We start from the raw sequence: 17,781 nt of genomic DNA on the forward strand, positions 1-17,781 counted from the left end.
ATGTATTCAAAAGCACAACAGATGAATTAAAGGCCAAAGGCAAGTGTTAGAATCTCTCAATTTGTGCCACATGTCACTGTTCCTGCTGATGGAAATACCCTTCTCCTCCTATCTTTCCATCTTGCATCCTTTCTTTGCTTACCAGAGCATCTTTGCTCAGGATGAACAGCTAAGTTGGCCGTGTGAATGGGGCCAAAGAAAAGATCTGAGCCTTCCTCTGAGTCACTGAGTCTTACAGGGTGAAAAAAAAATCCCCAGTTATCAAAGATAATCCATTTATCCTAGAGGCAATGTGTATTGCTCAACCCAAAAGAGACTACACATAATGAGTCAAATTCACTCCTAACCTACCCCATAAAAACATTCCCTCGATACTCAGGGTTTGTATCCTACCGTGGGTAATGTGCATTGATAAAAGCATCTATTTAATAGACAACCAGTGCTGAGTCAGTTAACCATATTGACTCAACATTTGGTTCATTTTCCTTAGTCCCTATGCAGAATCACAACTGTCAACTTCAGTGTCAAATTTTTCAACCCATCAATTATCCTCACACCTAAAAAACTTGGGGGTATTTGTGACCTAACTACTTTAGAATATTGCTCCATCTACTTTTTAATGCAAGTTCCTTTTCCTTTTATGATAAAGTATGGGGGCACCAAGTTCTAAGTTTTTTATACCCCCAAACTTGAAACATCTTCCCTTGAAACTATGAATAAACACTAACTTCCTATCTGTAACAATAAGGGTCAGAGAGTCCATTTTTTAATCTTTCATTTCGTTTCTCTGGCTCCATTTTCTAAAGCCATACCAGCTGCGTTTTGCACATTACAACAGTTCTTATTAACACTTTTCGTAACTCCATCTAAATAACAGCATAATGTGATTCATTACGATTACTACCTGAGTTCAAATCACAGGCCTGTCACTACCAATGGGGTGGCCTAGAATATTTTTCTTCTGTAAGCCTCAGTTTCCCCACACCTAAAATGTGTATAAATAAAATGACATGTGTAAAAGCTTGCAGTCAAATGCTCAAAACAAAATTCATTCTCTATCCATTCATCTTTTGACAAATGTTCACTGCCTGCCGAATATATGCCTGGCACTATTAATTAATGTTTTCCCCAACTGATCTTCATGAAGTTTTTAGATAAATAAAATCTTAAAAAAGTATTGCCCTCAAAAGTATTCCACTTAGTATGTGGGAAATATCTACTTAAAGCTACCAAATTTTTCTATATTTGAAGTTATAGAAACCACAGTTAAAGAACATATCAAATTTATAAAGCAGTTTTAAAATAAACATTTTTTACTAGTAACAACATTTCATCACTCACTTGATACAATTACTGCTTTGGATTTACTTTGTGGTTCTATGATGTAAGCTATTTATGTGTCAAAAATGCTTTATGCAAAACTCAAGAACAAATAAAAAGGAAAAGATAAGTGACTGACAAAAGTAACTGCAGTATGCTGACACACTGTGCCAAAATCACCTTCCTGTCAGAGGAATACAAATTTGTCAGAGGAAGATGATGGATTATGGGTAAATGTGAAAGCTTCTTGTTCTTAAAGTGTGGGGGAGAGGGAGGTAAGGGTTAAAAATTGAATTGCAAAATCTCTGTCAAATGTGAGATACTATGATCTGAAGCATGTCTACTGCACTAAACTCTCACCCAGACTTTTACTTCTAGGACTTCTTTTGTAAAACACAACTGCTACGGCTTTGCCCATGATAAGTCCATGTAGTGAAAATAAATGATTATATCGAGAAAAAGGAAACTGCTGCCTAGCGTATGAATTTCAGTTCCATTGTAAGCCTGGATGATAAAAGGCCTGAATATGTGACTCAGAGCTTCTCTATGACTCAGTTTGCTATGGGAAACTCACCTTCCTAAATGAAAATCTTCTATTCATAAAGAAAATCACAGGACATGTAAAAGTGATTTAGAATGCAAGAAAAGGAAATATGTTCTAATTTCCAGTGTGACAATGTACAGACTGTAATATAATGTGCCAAAATCAACACTTCTGTTCTCAAACTAATGGTTTGTGTAATTCTACCTATAGCAAAAAACTGTTTTGTTTTTTAAAAAAACAATAAATGGTTATAAGGGGTTAAGGGATGAAGAAATCAGGATATTATTGTTTTATGGGTAGTTTCAGTTTGGGGTGACGAAAAAGTTCTGGAAATGGATAGTAGTGATGGTTACACAACAATGTGGATGTACTTAATGCCACTGAACTGTACACTCAGAAATGGTTAAAATGGTAAATTTTATGTCGTGTATTTTACCACACACAAAAAACTCAATGCTATTAGCCTTAAAAATGAAAACATAAAAGAATAATGTGTTATTTGTTATAAATTCTTGCTCATCTAGGCTAATAATAAAACCCCCCCAAAGCAACTAATTTAAAATAAGCACCCAATTAGATTAAGCAAACCATTAACATAAAAAAATATTCTGTCATTGTTGAAAAGACACTAGCCATGCCAGGAGGATATACTTATTAAATTTTATGCACACACACATTTATGGCCAAGATAATTATAAATTTGTATAACCACATCTTCATTAGCTAAATATCAATAGGAAAAGAAATCATGGTGGGGTCAATACATAATGCAGAACTGAAACCCTTGTTACTACAGAATTATCAGACTTGCATGCAATCTCCAGGTGTAGAAACAAAATACCTGTGAGAATGTAATCTGTATTTTGAATCTTCCCCACACTCTCCCTTAACCCAAACTGGGCCGATTTCCCTTGCTTACCACCAGTCCTAGTACGAGGGTGCGGACTCTCTCTCCTATTTCCGGTGAAATGTCATTGCCAAACTGCTGCAAGGTAGTGAGGAACCGTTTCAGCTTACTGAGCTGCCTGGCGCCACAGGCTGGGGGCAGCTGTTGATTAGCCAGAGAAGAAGAGGAAGAAGAGGAAGGCCCATTGCTAAAGCCATTGGGCGGTGAGGGGGCGCCATTCAAGGCTGTGGGTGAATGGCTCGTGCCATTAGTTACTGTCAGAGGGCACAAAATCAGAAAGAAAAAATAAACTTACAGAGAACGTGCACAAGGAAATTACAACTAAGTATCCTTCCCTTCCAATCTAGTGAATTTGGTAATTTAAAAGCTGTTGGGCCTTTTTGGTAAAATGCTTTGACTTCACAGGATTACCAGAGGCTCAGGTACTCCATAACTAAATGGGTGGACTCCTCACACCGCATGAGGATATCCTGCCCAGAAGCTGGTAAGAAATGGGACCCGGCTGGAGCACAGGGGCAGCCCTGCCTCCCATGCACACATATGCAAACACAGAACAAACAGCATTTTGGATGTCAGCCTTTTGTCCCAGGCTTACATCAATACAACAGAACTATTCCTTTCTAAACTGCTCCCCTAGAGAAAATGGACATTTGGTGGAGACTAAATTTATCACTGGACATTTTTAATCATGTTTTGTACACACAACTGACAGCTGTGTTTACAGAAATACGACTTTCAAGTTTTAACCTTATACCACCCAATTAGAAGGCTATTTTCTCCCCCTCATATTTCTTAACCACTTCTTTAAGGAAAACACCAATTTTATGTAAGAAGCCAAAATGCATATGGTAATTATCAAAGAGTTATTTCTAGAAATCGAAAGGGGACATCTCAGTCCAACTAACAGCATGGATTGGTGCTAACTTCGTAAATTCATTTGAGAAAATTTATTTGAACGTCAAGGTGATAATCCATAAGAACTAGGCTAGAAAATTTTGCACATTTCTCACCAAAGAAAATGTTGGCTTTACCATGTCAGATCTTTATCAAACCCATCTTTTAAATATAATTTTGATAAACTACCTCCAACAATAGTTTGAAGATGTTTGAAGCACCTTATTATTCTTAAAAGTTTCAAGAAAATAAAACGGTCTCGTCCCAAATGAGTACCAAAGCAACCTGTCAAAAAATGACATCTCACTAGGACCTCTCACAGGAGGCATATGCCTATCACTGTGGCTTTGGGTAACAACAAACCAAATACAAGATGACAGGGTTACAACTTGGCACTGCTGCAGGCCCCTACTCCTTACATGTTTGGAAAGGTCTTATAAAAGGCAGCGCAACACTGCACAAATAGCCTGGATGTGTATTTTGCCGAACCCTTATAATCCCAAGGATCTATTTTTTCCTATTAGTTATTTTTCATTCATATACAGATTTCAGGGCACACAGTCTGTAAATATTATTATCTGCAACCAACAGCATTTACTAGTTTCACAAATCTTTGATGATATTTTAACCAGGACTTTCAGATTGATGAAAACAAAGCTATCTGCTATTCCTATTAAAATATACAGAAAAAAAGGGAAGTTGCTCTTCTATCACAATATTCTGTCCTTTCCTTAGATGACACAAAAAGCAATACACTCCACTGATTCAGAACACAAGTCTAGAGCCAAGTTGAAATGGAATAAATATTTAATAAATGTCTGACAAGTTCAAGCCAAGAAAGATGCTCCTTATTTCAGAAAGTTTTCTGTATGCAACTGTTGCATAGAATGATCCCTCTTTTAAGAATGTTAGATTTTAACATTATTTGTAAATAACAGAAGAAAGTGGATTAGAAGATCAGAAGTAACCTGAAAATAATTATAGCATATTAACATGTTCCAAGTCAAAATGAACAAACTAAAATAAGGAGCTCCTCATTAAGTCAAAGGAGAAGTTAACGTGGTGATGATGAGTTACAGACCAAAGGCAGTGTTCTTCATTCACTGAAATCACAGAAGACTACAACTTTGAAACGATAATGAAAAGGCAGGCAAATACTGGCAGTCATACAAATTATACCCAAGATATGATAATTCTGTGCTCAATACCTACTCACTGGCAAACAAATTATTTGTGTGGGGGTTGGGGGGGGCTTCATTTCTGCATAATACATTGATGCTGGATCTTAGTGTCCCTTAAGTTTTATTTGCAGAAAAATATTTAATTTGAACTTCAAAACGGAAACAGCAAATGCAGAAATGCCTACTTACACGTTGTTGGTGTAAATGAACTGGTTCTGGGAGCTCCTTGAGTTGTTGGGGGAGGTGGCATCGTGGGAGGAGTCAGCCTAGACGGGGTCTTCACATCCACAGGTGAGTCTGGCATCGTGGAGTGCTTCTCAGTCCGATCTGGAGGATGCCACCATGATCATGTTATTTTACTCCTTAAGCACCTTAGGGTTTTTTTCCTACCTCAGTTTTATGAGAGGTTCATCTTTTTTCCAAGCAAGGTAAGAAATCCAACATCTTCTATCAATACAATAGGCTTATCTACTGAAGCTTAAATCAAGACTTTATCATCCAAACCCCACTTAAGAAGGTGTAGCACAGATGGCAGGACCTCATTTATAACTGGGTAATTTTACATCCTATTGTTATTTCTGGCTTGGACAGATGCTACCTTGGTAGTGTTATATGCAACAGCACAACTTCGCTTGAAGCTGAAGCCAACATTAGCAAGAGGTAAAAAATAGATGAGGAAGTGGGACGGTAATGAACCCCTCAGACAGCTCAGAAATAACACACATCTTAGGCTCTGTTATGCAGGTGGGATACTGTTAGGAGCTGGTGTTTTGCAATGACGTTTTTGTAACACCTACCATCCCCTTTCCATGCTTAGTTTTCTAGCCTAACAGATGAAGCAGGCTATGTCTCCCAGACATAATCTCTCACTTCAATTTTTTTTCTGACCTGTTTGAAAAATCACCACTACATAAATGTCACAAAACGAAGTGAAGTTATTATTGACTTAGAACTTATGAGCTTATGATCCACCATTAAAAAAATATGAAACCTGAGAAGTCCGTGCACCACAGCAAAGAGTAGGCCCCACTCGCTGCAACTAGAGAAAAGCCCATGTGCATCAACGAAGACCCAACATAGCCATAAATAAATAAATAAATAAATTTTAAAAAATAAAACATAACAAACCAATACTTCAATTAATAATCTCAGGCAGAGTAAGAATGGAAAAGTCCCAAATTGAGAACTAAAGACCTTTCTAATATTTTTTCATGAGTGTGTGACAGGGAGAAATTTCCTAATTACCCAATAATGAACATTTGCACTTCAGGACTGTTTTATACTAAGTATACTTTCCCCTTGGAATTTAAAACTTTCTTCTCAATCTGATCTACTCAAAGAAACAGATCTCCAGTTTAAAAAAAAAAAAAGTTTTCATTTGTGTTTTTAGATCCAATTTTCTACAAACATGTGTACACATGCACACACACCCCAAAAAATATGTGAGGCGCCTCTTGCAGCCTTAGGCACAGGTATCTCCCGTTTGGAGTTTTTGAAAAGTAATATAATATAGACTATTAATAAAGAATGGGTCTCTTAAAACATTATGATCACCACAGTGAAAAACTCTCAAAATTACTTGTCAATTATTAAAATGAAAAGCCCAAGTTACTACTATGACAATTCCAAATCTACCTCCCCTTTATTCAAAGCAATGTCATAAGACTTGGGTTGCAATAGAACACAACTTTTGAAAGTTGAAATAGCGTTGACACCATATTAGGGAAGAATGAAAATAATAATCATTCTAATAAGAGCACGGTGAATGATGATCCAGTGAACAGTATCAGGGTCTCTATTTCTTAGTCTCTACTGCTGGCTGAATAACAATGACTGTCCCTATAGTGAATAAGTGTTCTGAGTGAGATGATTGTGAAGACGCATGGAGAGCATCTCTACCTTTATCGTATTGTTAAAATTTTGACCTCATACTGCTATTCCAGAACACTTAACGAGTACCAGTGAATAACTTGTTGTAGAGAAATGCAGAAGTTAGGCAGGTTTAAAACCACTTCTTTGATAGTAAAATTCATTGCATCGTTTACTCACCTCAACCAACCTCAGCAACAAGGGAATAAATAGCTTTCCACTTATGTTGCAGCTGAGGGAAGAGGTACAGCAGCAAATACAAGTCTCCCTAAATAAAGGCAAATATTTCCCTCATGCCAAGGAAGGAGGGATAAAGGGAGGCTTGCCAGAGTCAGCTGGGAGATAACAGTGGGAACTGCTGGTCCATCTGGTTTTCATTCTGCTAACACTCACATGGAGCTGTTAGCGAAGGCAGTCCAGACCCACAGATTTGAAGCACGTGGTTGCACAGAGAGAGAAAGGAAGAGCAGGAGGGGGAAGGGGAAGTGGGAATAACAGAGAGAGAAATAAGTAAGTATATCGAGCAATAGAAGGAAAGGGTGAGAAAGAGGGAACAGACAAAAAAGCAGGGAGAAAAGAGCCTGAAAAGGGAGAAAGTTACGCTGGACAGTTTCACCACCGCTAAAAGCTGAGCCTTGGTGGGCACAGGCCCTACCTTACTTGATGCAATTCTTGAGCAATACCTAAACTTGGGAATGTATCTTAAACACGCTTTTCATTACTCTTTTTCCAACAGCCCACACTAAGGAAAAAGGGAATAATAAACCATAAAGCTGACAGTGGGTTTCCTCTTCAGACTCTTTTAAGGTAAAGTTTGTATTTCTGTCTTCCTCTGCCCAGTTTTAGAAAGATTTTTGATATATTCATAATTTTAATTTGAACACCTGTCTTGGTCCACTTGTGTAACCTGATTCCTATCCAGAATTTAATAATAATAATACCAACAACAATTATCATAAAACGTAGATGAACAACTTTTTAAAATTCCTGAGATGCTGTCAATATTTTAGGAGCAATAACCACTGAGCCAATGAATAGCAAAACACCACTACTTCTAACAGGAATATACACATTCTCTCTGGAATACATGTATACGTGTATATATTTAAGATTTTGACATTAGCCACATTTCTGTGATGGCTAGCTTCACTCTGATGAAATGGAGTTCCAACCCAGAGGTCCTACAAACTTAGACAAAGTGGGACCATATGTAACTCATTCTGTGCTGTTCAGTGCAATCAATCCAGGATTGAAATAGATGATGAAATAACCAGCCAAGCTTAAGCCATACACACAAAAAAACGCTCTGGAGTAGAGAGATTTAAGATAAATTCAGAAAATGTGTTTCAAGTATGCTGCGTTCTGTTGCATTTGTTTTGGATTAATAAAAAAAAAAAAACCATTTTGAAATATATATTCTTGAAACTTCTATAGCAAACAGCAAAAGAGCTATGATTCAACCATAGAAGCATTTCACTCCATTTCAAATTAGAGGATATAGTAAAACCAATATTAAGTTATAATATTTCTCATGTAATTTTTTAGGTTCATGAAAATTATACCGTTCTTGCATGTAATCTCTATTTTTAGTTGCTGTAGGGGAAAGCTGACATTTATTGAAAGACTGACACAAAATGAAAAAAAAGAAAGAAAAAAAATGATCAGATCAGGGAATTATTTGTTTTAAAAGAACTGCCTTTACTTCTACCTTAATGATTCATACCACTTCTAAACAAGATCTTCCCTATGTGGTAAGTTTTCAAATCCCATGGCAAATATCCAACACATATGTACCAAAGATGGATGATGCATGGAAGAAAACGTGGCATATATAAATACATTACTGATACCATTTCAATATCCAATTCAATGTCAGGGACTTCTAGAAGTGGTATGTTTTCCATTTCCCTTTTTGTTGTTGTTGTTTTATGTGAAAAGGTATGGCATAATCTGCCATGGCACTTATTTTACTTTTAGTTAGTTCAAATAGTTCCACATGTGTTTTTAAGGTATGAAGGATAGGCATTCTACATTTCTTTTGTTTACATACCATTCTAGAGATGATTGGTGTAAAAAGATTTCAGTATTGGTATAATGAATGGCACGACATTTTCTATCAAAGTTCATCATGTCAATTATAATAGAAGAAATATCTTGGTTTCATAGGTGTTATGGGTTGAGGAACTTTTTGGTCAGTTAGTAGTTAGTCTTATTTGAATAAGTGTTAGTTACAAAAGCTAGAAGGTATGCACTAAAGAGGATTAAGCCCAAATGGAACCACGGTACTATTAATGGAAAGGCAGGAGGGACAAAACTGGTACAGAATTTGATTTTTATTTCTCTGGAAAATTTGGTAAATACAGTTCTGTCAATTAAGTCATTTAGTGACTCCAGTGATTGGGTGTGAGATGTTACAGGCAACTGTCTGCAGACTGGAAAGGTAGCCATCCAGCCTTCACACCACCACCACCTCATTTCCCTGAAAAACACCTCTGGTAACATTCATTCCTGCTCAGAACCCTTCAACAATGCCTAAGAATAAAAGTCAAATGCTAACATTTTAAGCTGGAGGTACTGATACAGTGGGAAGTATATTTAGCAATAACAGGAGAACTTCCGAGTTAAGTCAGACTTGGTTGCAAATGTAGCCCATCAGTAGTAGGCCCTCAGGCAAGTTAATTACCCTGAGCCTCAGACTCTCATAGGAATGAGGATACAGTCCTCTACCGCATCAGGACCCCACCACAGCGCCTACTCATATTAGGTACCAACACGTGTGAGCTCCGTTCTCTTTGACCTTCCTCTTCATGATCCATTTATGGTTTTATTTCCAGTGTCTTTCCCCCAATTCTATGGTGTCTATATAGGGCACCCTGACATTACTCCTTGGCTTTTCTGCCTTTATCATGCTGTTGTTTCCTTTATCTAGAAGAACCTGTCCCATCTTATACATTATTCACTGCCCATTATAGATTCCACATCCTCTTACAGCTCTTCCCAGTCGCCCCAGGTGTCAACCACATCAGGTTTCCTCTGCCTCTCTTTTAGCATTTATCACAGCCCATCTGTACAACAGCTGTATATGTGAATGAGTATGATACCCTCTAACACCCCAACCAGTGAAAATAGTAAGCAACTTGATAGCAATTTTTTAAATTGCCTCCCTAGGAAGACATTTAAAAAATAAACACAACCATGGTTTTCACTAGAAGCATGGTTACATTCCTAATTTTTACAAATCCATTTCCTCTATTATAGCCAGTTCAAAGATAGCAACCCTAATTTGAAGGCAAAAGACAAACACAGAGCCATCAACAGCATATAAATACATGAGGAAATAGAATACAGGTAATATGAGAAGATACTGAAAATCCAAAATTCAGTTCAACTGTGAAACCAACTTATTATGTGGTTTCAGGCAAGTGTAAGAATGACCTGTTACCTCATGTCTTATCACAGGTGTTATATGAAGATTGCTATATCTGAAATACAAATCTGATCTGACCTACTCCCTGATTTAAAACCTTTGGGAGTGTCCCACTGACCACAGAATGAAATATATGCTCTTCAGCTTAGCTTATGTCACAGATACTGTTGAGTGCCTACTCAACAGCCCTTATCCCTGTCTTCCTGCTGAAGAGCTCTAATTTTGTTCAGGTACAAAATTTGCGGGGTGGGGGAGCAGATTCTCCGTGTTTTACATTACTCAGGTTATCACATTCCCCTTATCAGCAACAGGTTTCAGAGGTGAGTGTTGTGCTCCAGTTCTGGACAATGGGTCATGAAGGGAGGTCTATGGAAAAGGTTCTAGGAAAGACTTCCTCACTCTCTAAACAGAGACCCAAGAAGAAAATAGCCCTTCTTCTGATAGGCACTAACTGTATCTATAAGTGATTCCTTCACTTCTTTGGAGTCTACTTTTCTTGTTTATAAAACTAAGCATCCTGGAATACATGACCTCAAGGATCTTTCGCAAACTCTAATATTCTCTGGTTTCTTTTTCCAGATATGGCTTATGATCATCTCAAACATAAAGGAGACTACCCAGAGAAAATACATCTGACAATAAAGTGACCACTAGACTTCTTCTGTCCACATAAATTTCTATGTCCACAAGAATATGTCTGCACAGAAATTTTTTTCCATAAACATTAAAATTAATATCTACCTCTTGTTTTCAAATACATTTTCAATCCTCATTACTAAATCTCCATCAATGATTTGGTTACAAAATACCCTACAAAATGTCCAAACTTCCCTGTTTAGTTATCATCAAAACACTCACTTTCACAGCTCAGGTTCTTGAAAGAGTAATCTACACTCACTTTCCTTATTTCCCATTCCACCTTATGTGTACTTGGAGGGGACAACTGTAAGACTTCATGCCTAGAAAGTTTCCCTCCCAGTACAGGGACTTGCCATACCCTCTAATTTCATAACTACCTTGGGAACCACCATGTTCTTTCATGACCTTGTACCCAAGATACCAGTGGCTGGTCCAGGCACGGTGTTTAGTCCAAGATGGGCAATCTCAGGAAAGGAAAACAATCCCAAGGATTGTTTCCCAAGGAAAACCACACTGTCTACTGCCCTCCACGTCCAGAGAGCAGGTCTGTGTTGAAAAAGAAGGCGCCTAACAGGCAGAAAGAAGCAACGAAGTGGCAAGAGATCATCCTTATAGTGTTTTGTAGTAAAGTTCCGCGTTCTGCTGGATCCTAGGCACCAACTGCATCTCTAAATTTCCTACAGTTTGGATCTTCCAAACAATCCTAGCCAGTCAGTCCCTACTTTGCCTAAAACCTAATTTGAGTTGACTTTTCACTCAAAACCAAAGAATCCTGGCTAAAATAACCCTGGAATGTAGCATCCATGTATTCTCTTAACTCCCACTGAAACTCTTCTAAATCGTTTCTTCATTATTAACGCAAGAAACACTTATATCCTTTATCTGGCATCTTTGTAGCAGCTGACACTGTTCAGGACTTCCTCCTTCCTGAAACATACTGTTCCCAGGATACCACTATTCTAACACTCTCCTTTTCTTAGCAGAGTGTTAGAATAGTGTTCTAGTGTTCTATTGAACAATATGTTCCTATTTTTCTTAGGCCTTCCTGGATGCTCCTTCTCAGTCTCTTCTATGGGTTCACCCTTCTTCACCTCTGTGATAATTACTGTTATTTTCCCCCAATGTTCTTCTTCAAAGTTTAACTCTATACCTTTTCCTTAGTGACTTCATTGGTGCTGGGATAGTTACACCATGGCCATTATGTAGATAACTTGTACCTCTAACTCTAGCCCTAATATCCTTTCCAAGTTCTAGAACCAAATATCTAGAATGCTACTCATTTCAACAGCCTGAATCAATCATCCATCATCTCTCACCTGGCCTAATCAACAATCCATTGAATGGACTCCTGGATCTGACTATTCATCTCTGATCCATTCTCCAAAGACCTTTCATAATGCTAAGCATAAAGTCTTTGTGTCTTAGTAGGGCATAGAAAGACCTTTGTGACTCATCTGGTTCCCCATCCATTCAGTAACTCTTTACTGAACTACTATGGCTCTCCAAATGATCCTGGGTCACACAGGGTTCCACTGCATTGCATCCCTTTCCTGAAATACTCTTCACCCCACCTTAACTGCCTGGTTAAGTCCATCATTCCTTTAAAACTCCACTTGGGTGTCACTTCAGCCAGAAACAACAACCCTCCCATCTCAGGCTGTCCCAAACTCCTCCACATTTCCCAATTTTACTCTCTAGTTCCTCTTATGGCACTGATCACACTGTACTTAGAACCAATGTCAGTCTCTCCCACTGGTTCATAATTTACTTAAGGGAAATTATGACATATGATTTGTTGTTATAGCCCCAGCACTTGGCACAGTGCTTGACACATAGAAGGTGCTCGATACATTTAATATTTTAAATGAATATATATTGCTATAATGTCATAATGTAGGCAGATGGGGTAGGGTGTCCTTGGAGAAAAAGAACCAGATGTAGCTTTTTGACATCAGAGAAGCCATTTTAGACCTAAACCATTTTGTGATCTAAGCCTGGGCCACAATGCTTGTCCCTGAATAGGTCTCAGTAATTAATGATTTTAAGGGAACAAAGGAATGCAGGAACAGAGGAAAAAGCAGTCAAGAAACAGTAGCTCAGCAATAAATCAGAGTCCTAGTTTCTCCTCAAGGGATATACATAACCAGCTTATACATATCTTGGAGTTGTTTTACAGGAACTAAGGCCTCCAATCCAGGTGGAGGATGGTAAGGTAAGACCCCAGAACCTAAAGAAAGATGATGTTGACCTTTTCAGACCCTCGTGACTTCAATCAACTAAAGCTTAGATTCTGTCACCCTTTGCCCCAATTCTATGTAGAATTCTCCTCTGCTCAAGCCCCATCATGAATATGCATGTAGCTTAAAACTCCCCCAGTTTTGCTGTTGGGGAGACACTGCTTTGGGAAGGATCTCCAGTGTTCTCCTTACTTGCTGCAAGTAATAAATCCTTCCTTTTCCCTATCTTTGGCTTGGGTGTGTCTTTTGCAACACCCACCAAGTGGGAAACACAGTTTTCAGGTAACAGTAAGGCATGCCTTTAGTCACAATTTTGAAACACTAGAACTTTCAAGAGACATGACAGATTTAACTTAAGATACAATCATCTACATCTTTTTTTCCATCCTTAAAAAAATCCTAAAAAGAATTTCTACATTAAGTAACCAAATATAAATCTTTGAACTGGATTATTGAGTTCACCAGTTTTAAAATGCCTTTCAGCAATCAAAATATATTTCCTAAAACCTTTTATATTAGAAAAGGAGATTTGTAAGGCAATTTATATATGTATGACATAGTCTCCAAAAGCTCCCTTTTTTACAATAATAGTATCAGCGTAGTCATACATCATACATATGTACATTCAAAACAAAGAAAAAAAAACATTATGAACCAAAACCAATTTTTTCCACATTTCAAAGTTTTCCTGTTGCTTGTCTATGGATGGTAGGATTATAGATTATTTTTAGTTTGTTATCTTTCTTTTAAAGTTATGCAATGAACATGTTTTATTTTTATAAGGAAACAAAAACGCCCACGAAAACCCTTAGGATAAATCACCTAAAATCAGGCATTAGGCACTATATATCAAATGCCCTCCATGCTTTATCTCACTTTAAAATCTCACTATGAAAGGTACTACAAATTTGACCATCTTATATAAAGGAACTGAGGACCAGAGAGGGTGGATAATTTGTTCGAGATTACAAGCTAGAACTTACTCCAGGTCTTCTCAGAGCTCATTATCATCTAAAACTAATATTACTTTATATAAGATCTGGAAAACTGAAATAAAGAAACATTTAGTAAATATTAAATCTAGAGACAGCATTATACTAGGACTGCACCTTCCAAAACTACTGTACTAGCCACAGTCACACTAGCCACCATTCGAGTGCTCAACAGCCATGGTGACATGGCTACCATACTAGAAAGCTCAGTTATAGAGTATTTCTGTCATCACAAAAGGACAATGCCATAATCAAATAATGGCTCTGAAATGTTACATTTAGAAACAAAAGCTCTGTGGGAGGAGTCCATGGAAGTGTCCACGCAGCCTGAAAGTGTGGGGATGGGGGGAAGGAGTGCCTTTGGCCTCATCCTAAACACCTCCCATTCCCATTCAGATGTTTCACTTGTTTTATAGGTTGAGCTTCTGCATATGATTTCATTTGATGGGTAAAAGGAAAAATAAAAGTTTGAAACCCAATGCCTAAGATAATGACTAAGTGAGCTCTGAGGAAGCAGGAGAATAAGTCATGCTCAGTCCAAGTAATCAGTAAACATTGGGAGAACTATGCTAATGAGAACAATGCTAAGGGTTCAGTCCTGGAACAAGCTGGTCAGCAGCTGAGTCAGCAGCTGGTCCAGAAACAGGGATGACTGCCTAAAGCAGGACATCATGCCTTGAAAGAACATGAGTTAAGATGGAAGATGGCAAAAGAATGAGGTAAATCCATACTAATCTATCACAATTTCTAGAAAAATAACTTCAAAAATCTCTTGTGTCATCTCTTATAGGGACAATGAATTTCCCTTCACTTCCTCTATAGCACTTAGGTAGCTAGTACTTGAAATATTTATCTTGTGTTTGAATGTCTCCCCAATCATAGTGTCAACTTCACAAATGCAGAAAATGTTGACCTATTTTGTTAACCCCAGCTTCCACAGAATTTAGAAGAGTGCCTGAAATGGTAGGCACTTGATAAAGATTTGTTGAATGAATGAATAAAGAAAGTAAAAGCAAGGAAAAAAGTAAAGCGAGTTTCTGACAAAACAGGCAGAGACGTATTAGTAACTCTATGGTTACCCAGAGTGGGCCAGAGGATGAGAAAGCAGACCGGAGACATGCTGAAAGCACACACTCATTTAGATGGAGTAGAGGCCCAACATAGTCTAAACCAGTTCACTCATTTTTGACAAAGATGACCTGCAGCCCACAAAGAGAAAGCACTATAAACATTAATAAGTACCCAAATGGTGGTTCTAGTTAGAAAAATCAATTACTAAGTTCATAAAGTGTGAAAAGGAATGTGGGTCTTATGAATACTGGTAGACTCCAGGCATTAATTGTATGTTTAAGCTCCTTAGAAATGTCATCTCTCCCACATCTGTTATTACCTTCACTCCAGTGATTCTGCTTCAGAGTCTAATAACCACTTCCTGGAGGTAGCTCCTAGAGCCACCAAGGGGGTATCAAGCAGCCTGGGGTTAACTATGGTACTTTAACCAGCATAGTTCCACATTAATCTGTTTTAAGATTTAATGTATTTTAAGATTTCATTTGGAAAAAAGGGACCTCTTGTTTAAGAAAGACAAGTTTGAAACGGCTGGCACAGGCAACTAGCTGAATGTTTGCTGAATGACTGTGATAAAAATACTAAGGAAAAAACCACAACTTCTAAATACATAGAAAAGTAACTCCTGCTTGCATAAAGAGCAGAGAAAGACAAAGGCATCACCAAGGGCCCATAATTGAACATAAGCATTTATGTAACACCCTGCTGCTAAAGTGCAGATTATTCCAGAAGGTGAAAAAAATCATCAGATAGTGATCCAAACCTTTAACAATCTCAAAGTACATACAATTTTTACTCCATCAAGATTTGTCTTATTTGCCAATGACAAAGAAGGCTATAGAGCCAGCTCTGAGAGCTGTCACAGAAAAATGGCAGCATACACATCCAGCTGCAGTCAATTATGATTACCCAGGTAAGACTTAGTAAATCTAGGCAGAAAATTATGAAGGTGCGCAGAGTATGTTCCCGTGACTAAATCACAGACAAGCAAATAGCAGAAGCTCAAATGAATATGTGTTGAATTTAATTGAATGTACTCTTAAAAATAACCAATCGGTACTGTTAGTGTAGACTTCACATAATAGGAAATGGGAAAGCACAGAGTTTTTAGGCAGCTGAATTATATATTCATTTTTATATTATAGGTATATGTGGAGTAGAGAATAAATAGGGTAAGAAAGGCAAGAGGGCTGGATACCAAGAGTGTAGGCAAGAAATGATACAGCATCAAGTATGGAAACGGCCCTAAGAATGGAGAATACGAGGGAGATTCAGGAGACATTTTAAAAGTCTGTGTCAAATTCACAGAGCTTCGTAACAAAATAAGATAAACCTTGAGTAAGTAAGAATCTAGAGGTGCGTGGCAATGTCAAAAAGCAAACCCAAACACGACAGGAAGAACCATTTGGAAAAAAGTTCCGTTATGTCACGGTGACTTAGAGGGATCCCTGCAACACTCTGTTGTTCATATATAAAACACACTAAACATCTTTCTCTCCTCCCACAGGTACCACCATCAAATTATTCTCCCTCCTAAACGTGTTTCTCCATCTCCATCACCATCCTCGGGCACTACCATCTTTCACTGGGACTTTTTCAGGAGCTAATCTTCACAACCCCTCACCCCCCGTAATGCCATCTGTTTACCATACAACAGATGGAATAATCTTGTCAAACACAAATGTATTCACTCATCTAAATAACAGCATTTATTCAAAAATATGAGCCATCTACAAAGTGCTAGGTACTATTTCATATAACATGGAGAAGGCAATAAAAACAAAGGAAAATCACTGCCCTCAAGAATTTTATATTCTAATGATCAGATCAATTTACTACTCTAAATACTTTAAAGTGTTTCAATGGTTTACTATCACTCTTAAGATAATTTTCAAAACCCTTTAAGTGACCTAGAACAGTAGATAGACTTAGTCTCTGCTTACCTCTCCTCTCTTAGCTCACATCTTATTGGTTTAATCAGTTGCAAGTTTCACCTCACCTTAGGGCCTTTCACTTAGCCAAGAAAACCCACCTCTGGCTCAAATTCACTTACTCAAAGGTGTCCCTGACCCCCCCTACCCCCCACACCCCCTGTGTCATAAGCTCTATTGTACCATCTAACTGTTGCTTACAGAGCTTACAGAAACTGTTAAAAATAATTGTATAATTACTTGTTGTCTAACACCCCCTACCAGACAGGACAACGCTCCATGATGGCAGGAAGCATATCATTTCAATATCATATATCAACTCAGTCCCAGAATTTATCACACTGTTAAGAACCTATTATAAGTAAATTGTGGATAAAGACATTTTCTATTTAAAAATACAGATGTGGAGGTACAAGCAGAGCAAAGCAATTGGATTCCTTAGTCCTCTTCTGAACCGCCTTCAACCCCTCTGCTCTCTCCTGGGAAGGAACCAGATGAGTTATCTAACTACTTGCTTAACAACTCTACCCAGATATCCCACTGACACCTGTATTTAGAACCAAATCTAACATCTTCCTGAGGAAATCTGTGCCTCCTCCTGTACTTCAATCTCTATCTCCAAGCCCAAAAGACCACAATCACCTTAAGCCTCCTCCCTCTGCATCATCCTCCTTCCACATCCAATCCATGCCCAGTATGTTGACACCTTTAGGATCCACCCTCAGTTAACCTCTGACCTGGGTTCAGAACCTACAGAGCCTCTGAATGGTTT

At 38.0% G+C, this 17,781-nt stretch overlaps 1 protein-coding gene across 1 annotated transcript in view; it reads right to left on the minus strand.

Moving 5' to 3' along the window:
• RUNX1T1 (RUNX1 partner transcriptional co-repressor 1) overlaps positions 1-17,781 on the minus strand; it is a 134,217-nt gene that overhangs the window by 49,071 nt on the left and 67,365 nt on the right. The window contains 2 exon segments of the mRNA XM_067017125.1: positions 2,784-3,025; positions 5,036-5,173. Coding sequence (XP_066873226.1) covers positions 2,784-3,025; positions 5,036-5,173 — 380 coding nt within the window.

Source organism: Kogia breviceps, chromosome 17, assembly GCF_026419965.1.
Source record: "Kogia breviceps isolate mKogBre1 chromosome 17, mKogBre1 haplotype 1, whole genome shotgun sequence".
In the NCBI taxonomy this organism is placed as follows: domain Eukaryota; kingdom Metazoa; phylum Chordata; class Mammalia; order Artiodactyla; family Physeteridae; genus Kogia; species Kogia breviceps.